The sequence below is a fragment of the Anabrus simplex genome, chromosome 1 (genome assembly GCF_040414725.1).
Source record: "Anabrus simplex isolate iqAnaSimp1 chromosome 1, ASM4041472v1, whole genome shotgun sequence".
Lineage (NCBI taxonomy): Eukaryota > Metazoa > Arthropoda > Insecta > Orthoptera > Tettigoniidae > Anabrus > Anabrus simplex.
Window position 1 is genome coordinate 1,234,591,274 of NC_090265.1, and position 6,465 is coordinate 1,234,597,738.

At 35.6% G+C, this 6,465-nt stretch overlaps 1 protein-coding gene across 1 annotated transcript; it reads left to right on the forward strand.

Moving 5' to 3' along the window:
- Positions 1–216: 216 nt before the first annotated feature.
- Positions 217–5,052, forward strand: LOC136877870 (actin-related protein 2/3 complex subunit 4). Its single transcript, XM_067152042.2, has one exon. The coding sequence runs from the start codon at positions 474–476 to the stop codon at positions 1,020–1,022; it is 549 nt and encodes a 182-aa protein (XP_067008143.2). The 5' UTR covers positions 217–473; the 3' UTR covers positions 1,023–5,052.
- The last annotated feature ends 1,413 nt before the right edge of the window (positions 5,053–6,465 follow it).

A 6,465-nucleotide genomic window follows, 5' to 3' on the forward strand; every position in this document is an offset into this window, starting at 1 on the left:
TTAATGAACACGTTTTAAGGCGCGAGCCTGGTAGACAGGGGGCAAGATAGCGATCCTAGCGGCCCGGCATTGAACTTCAGTGTAACCACTTCCATAGCGTTTTACGGGCTCCATTTCCAGGCCTTGTATTATAACGTAGGCAACGTGACGGTCTGAGGATTGGAGTCGGTCTTGACCTATCGGCAACGTTACCAATATCGACCACCCGGAAGCGAGGTAGTGTATTGTTTACAAAACAACATGGAAGCCTATCCGAACTAGCCGTCGTTACTGTGATGCACTGATGTGTCACTCTGTGGTTACGCCCTTCCGGATTAAGTATAGCATTAACAGTGCTGTTTGAGGAAACGAATTTATCGTATTATTTCTTGGTGGAAGTTCTTGTTTCCATTGAAGGCCTTTGTTGTTGTGAAGTGTTTGTGGTTTCGTATTTTTTCCTAATCTTTCTCTTGCGTGGATATAAGAAAACAAATATGTCCAGCACATTGCGGCCGTATTTGACGGCTGTCAGACACACCCTAAATGCAGCTTTGTGCCTTTGTGATTTTTCATCTCAAATTGTTGAGAGACATAATAAACCCGAAGTGGAAGTTAGATCAAGCAAAGAGTTATTACTTACACCTGTTGTTGTTAGTCGAAATGAGAAAGAAAGAGTGATGATTGAACCATCCATCAATTCCGTTCGTATTAGTATTGCTGTAAAGCAGGCAGATGACATTGAGCGTATTCTCTGTCGAAAGTTCATGAGATTTATGATGATGAGAGCCGAGAATTTTGTTGTCCTTCGACGGAAACCTATTGAAGGTTATGATATCAGTTTCTTGATCACTAATTTCCACATACAAGATATGTATAAACATAAATTAGTTGACTTTGTCATTCACTTTATGGAGGAAATTGATAAGGAAATAAGTGAAATGAAACTTGCAGTAAATTCACGTGCTAGAATCTGTGCAGAAGAATTTCACAAAAGGTTCTCAGCAGATGTGTCAGTTCAAAGAAACTTTGCCACCATCCATTAAGTAAAATTGTAATGATGGCTAGGTTACTGTTTATGTCCAAATATTTCTCCTTTGTAATCAGCAATATGCTTTATTATTGTAGGCAGAAGGGCGTCAAGTCCAAAGAAACAGACTTACAATACAGAAGTAATTTGTAAAATTGTACTGTTAAGCAGTAATAATCCTTAATGATTATCTAAATCAGTAAATTAGTTTCGTGTACAGCACTCCAATTGTCCCATTTTTGGACACACTATCCTGAAAAAATCAAAATTAGTGTCATTTCCATAAAAAATACTGTTAAACTTAATCATAGATTTTCTCTATATTTGCTTATGAAATAGGGAGGAATACACTGCAAAAATGAATACTTCCGTTTCTTTCTTTTTCACTTTGAAATTACTAAAATTATTTTCTATAGATTGAAAAGAATAAATAATGAATATGTAATACTTGTAGGTTTTTTTTTCTTTTTTATTCTTGACTACCATTGCAGTGTCTTGCAGATGGTCTAATAAACTTGAGTGGAAAACTTTCAAGTACCCAGTATTAAAATGTAGGAATAATTTATGACCTCGTGAAGGAAAATTGCCTGCTACATAAATATTATCATCATATAGTTAAGTTTAAAATAATATTTAATTATAGGCCTATAACTTATATTATTTATTAAGAAGTCAATGAACTCGGAATCCTAGTTTAGCTCTTCTTGTATAATTTTGATTATACATCATATACAGGGACATTTTTTAATCTATTCAGGGGATTGTCGGTCAACCGCGGTGCAAGCCTGTCTCCCGTCAAGCACTTTGTCGTGATACGTTTCTCGGTGCCACAAGTTCCCCTCCTTTGCAGTCTGCTGAGAGCTTTATCAGCGTAACGTTCATTTTATTCAAGTGTTCACATGTTTCATGCTCATTGTGTTGTTCTAATGCCATCTTCATTACTTTAGTGTGTATATTTGTAATGCCTTCATAAAATACAGGAAATCTTGTGCAAAAACACTCTATGACTAAGTGCTGGGCTAGCATTGGCCGCATTACGGCAAAAGTACTTGGCGGGAGACAAGCTCACAGCGCAGGCAACCAGGCGAGCGGCAGTCCCCTGAATAGATTAAAAAATTTCCCTGTATATGGCCATTGGCTGCAATAAATACTTTATTATAATATTTATTAACCATAAAATCACTTATGTCCATATATACTATCATATGTGATCATAAGCAAATATTGTACGATCAGCCAACCAACCAACAGTTTATTCACCAGTAATTCTATGAAAGGCAGTGTGTTTCTGTATATTAAAACAGAGAATAAAATGGTTTCAAGTGAAATTTAATTTAATGAATCGTGAGTACAGTTCCTTTACTTAATAAAGGACCTGTAAAACAAGATGTTCAACAATTATATTGTGCTCTATATTACAGAAATGCATTAACAGTTATTAAACATTTCTTAAATGTATCTGTTATGGAAGGAGAAGAAGAAGAAGAAGAAGCAAAAATCACCTGGAAGGATGATTATTATTGTAATGATGTTTCAGTGTGGCATTCACAGAAAATTATATTTGCTTTTAGTTTGGTCTTGAACTGTCATGAAATTAAAGTAATTCAAACACTTGACTTTACAAAGGTAAAATTAAGTGTATCCTCCTAATTCAATACATCATATAATTCCATCATTAAATGGAGTAATCAAATTCCTAACATGTTTCGACTCGTTTGAGTTATCTTCAGTGAAAAAGAGGAAGGGGGGGTTGAAGTAATTTACATAATACAAGCTAAAAATGTGACAAAAAACATAATGAAAGAACAAATGACAAAAACAAAAGAGACTTGACGGAAATAAAAACAGCACAATATACAATATTTACATCATCATATGGAGCAATAAACAACTCGTTGCGATAAAATTCAGTGAAAAGATAACATTCAGGTTAACACAGTTTTTAAATTCAATTATGTTTTGTATTAACCCGTGTTTTCACTGAATTTTATCGCAGCAAAATGTTTATTGCTCCATGTGACAATGTAAATATTGTATAGTGTGCTGTTTTTATTTCCGTCATGTCTCTCTTTTGTTTTTTCATCCGTTCCTTCATTATGTTTTTTGTCACATTTTTTGCTTGTATTATGTAAATTACTTCAACCCACCCCCTTTTCACTGAAGATGGCTAAGATGAGTCGAAACATGTTTGAATTTGATTACTCCATCTAATGATGGAATTATATGATGTATTGATTTAGGAGGATACACTTAATTTGACCTTTTTAAGTTAAAGTGGCAGTTAGTTACAGCCAAAGGGACCTCTGGTCCTGCTTGTAATTAACTTTAAATATATTTCTAATTTCTGCATGTGGCACAGTTATTTGCCTCAGGTTCTAATACCTATAGGATGATTTATTCCAAATCTTGGTACATGATTAGTTCTGTGCTAAAGGGACACCAACTTCAAGGGTTTTTTTTTTTAAGTTCAGTTCTGATCAGGTTTCTTTCATGTTTATTTTATCACAGTTTTTAAATACAATGCAATGCTTATAATAATGATGATGAAAATTGTTCCTTCAGTTAAAATATTTGTATATAATCATTGTTTTATATATTTGTAACACATTTTCATTTTGTCTTTTCCTTTGATCACAGTATTAAAATCTAGTAGGTTATCAGCTTTCAGAGCTCAAGTCCGATAGTGGGGATGCCACCTTCGTATTCTGGGCTGCCTGGTTTATTATTGAAATATCCTTCTGGATAGGTAGCCTTCACCATGGCTGAAAGAGTCCCATGTACTCTTACGCCTTGCCCTGGGGTCCAGGTCCTATGCTGTTGTCCTTCATTAAGATAATCTTATCCACCTTTATTGACAATTTCTTGTCCCAAGGACAATAAGAATGCCTTGAACCTCTACCTGTTCATCTGCTCTCCAAGAAGGCTGCTCAAATGGTGAGGGGGGGACTCCTTATTCTGGGAGTCATTTGGCTGCCAGAGATTCTTCAGTATAAAGCAGGGTGAACCACATACAGGTGAGGACGACATTGAGTAGGAGCATCCTCCTTCTCACAAAATTTAAAATATTATATAAAATTAGTAAATTATATGACGAGGCTTTGAAAAATATTGCTATAAAAAACACAAAAAATAATACTGCAAATCAGGGCCTACATCACAATGAAATTTCTAACAAATAGTAGCTGTGATGAATGTGGTAGGTGAGACCTTCGAAACTGATGATGTTTTGTACAGTGCAATCAGGCTGTAGAAGAATCTAAAAATAATGCTGTACTCTAATCTGTATACATATAAACTGACTGTTAGTACTACTTCTAATACCAGGCGAGTTGCCCGTGCGGTTAGGGTCGTGCAGCTGTGAGCTTGCATTCAGGAGATAGTGGGTTCGAGCCCCACTGTCGACAGCCCTGAAGATGGTTTTGTGTAGTTTCCCATTTTCACACCAGGTAATTGAGACCATGGCCAATTTCTTCCCACTCCTAGCCCTTTCCTATCCCATCATCACCATAAGATCTATCTGTGTTGGTGCAACGTAAAGCATTTTGTAAAAAAGTACTTCTCATCACCATTGGGAACATAATGATGTTCTAATGTGTGCTTATGTTGTCAAGGTTCTTGTTAAGATATCAAAATAAAATAGTATATAAAATCTTGAAACAGTCGGATGATATAGTTAGTAATGAAGTTCATACACATTAACACACCAAAACATACCATAAATGAAAACTTATAGTACGAAGATTGTATCCATTAGGAGCCGTAGATTATGTATGTAAAGAAAGTTCAACCGCAGAAAATAATATAGCCTAAACAATGCATGGATAAAACACACACACAGTCATGTAATATAGTAGTAGTAATATAGTAATATGTTCATGCATATTGTCTATTTGAATAAAAGTTGGATATTAAGCATGTGTATGGAGACCAACCATCCTGGTTTACCCAGCAGAGTCCTGATTTTGGCTGTGAAGTCCCATATATCAGGTAAGACTTCTCAGGGATGCCAGAAGTCTTAATATTTGGCTTTCATAGTAGTTTATCATCAAATGGTGTAAGCTGTTAACCTTCATAAAACCACCTGATGATATACTGTCAGTGCCTGTCCTTGCAAAAAAGACATATTGGCAATATATTGCTAATAGCCACAGTACCGTAACCTAAAACATGTCTTAAAGTAAATATTTTATTCAATAATAAAGGATTACCTGATTCAACTGGTGTCTGGTTGGCCATTTTTGTTCTGTACTTAACATCTCTTCAACACATACTAAATATACGTAACACGACCTAATAGGTTAAAAGTCGGTTTTGATTACAATGCGGTCGTGAAAATTCAATATTCATTGACTTGGCCCTCAACGGGCGACTTAAACGCACTCTACAGTGTGATGGTAGTAGTACCAGACCTGTAGCTTAGATCCTTTCCAACAGAACAAAGATGGCCTAGGCCACCATAGCTTGATTGGTAGAGCAACCGACGCGAAATCGGGAGGTTGTGGGTTCGGATCCCACTGGTGTCTAGTTGGCCATTTTTGTTCTGTACTTAACATCTTTTCAACACGTACTAAATGTACGTAACACGACCTAATAGGTTGAAAGTCGGTTTCGATTACAATGCGGTCGTGAAAATTCAGTATTCATGTACACAGTCATCTCAATCATTCTGATTCAGCATGTAATAATCTCTCATAATATGAATGTATGTAGTAGGGTCTAATAATGAAACAATTAGATATATTTTCCCTTCTTTCTTATTCACAGTACATAAACATCGTCTTAAATTTCACACTGATCGTTGTCGTCACTAAAATTATACAAATACACTGCAATTACCAAACAGATCACTTTCCACTGGTCCAGAACACAACAAACATAAACAAAAATAATCGTAAATGAAAACGTGCAGCACACTTTGGAACTTATCATTCTGGCATTGAAGTTCTGCATTGATGGTGTGATATTCGTCCTTGCTGCAACTGTTGCAGATTTCTTTAGTAGACTGCAAACAAACCAGCAACTCCACTTAAAGCGTGCACATGCTGTTTTTCCCTTCAAGGATGCTGAACATGTACAGCAAGATTGCCGTTTCTTCAGTTTTTCTTCCGTATCTCGGCGCCGAGTCTTACGTGCAAAATGTTTCTTATTCTCAAAAACTTAACATGTTACAGATGTGAAGATAGGTATTTTTAATCTCTTTTAAAAATAAAGTTGTTTACTGTAGAGATATACTGTAGATATGCTCATTTTAAAAATTCACAACCTTTTTCAGTTCCCCTTAAATGGATTTTCTGGAAACAAATTATCTGTGTTTCTTTACTTTTACAGGAGATTCCAAATACCAATTTTCACGTCTGTAACATGTTACGTTTCTGATTAATTCACCCCCTTTGTCACTCCTGTTCACCTCCCATTAAATGGGTTTTCTAAAAACAAAATAATACATGTTCCTTTCTTTT

Bases quoted from the DNA above. Each gene is read 5' to 3' on its own strand.
- LOC136877870 (XM_067152042.2), top strand. From the start codon at position 474: ATGTCCAGCACATTGCGGCCGTATTTGACGGCTGTCAGACACACCCTA.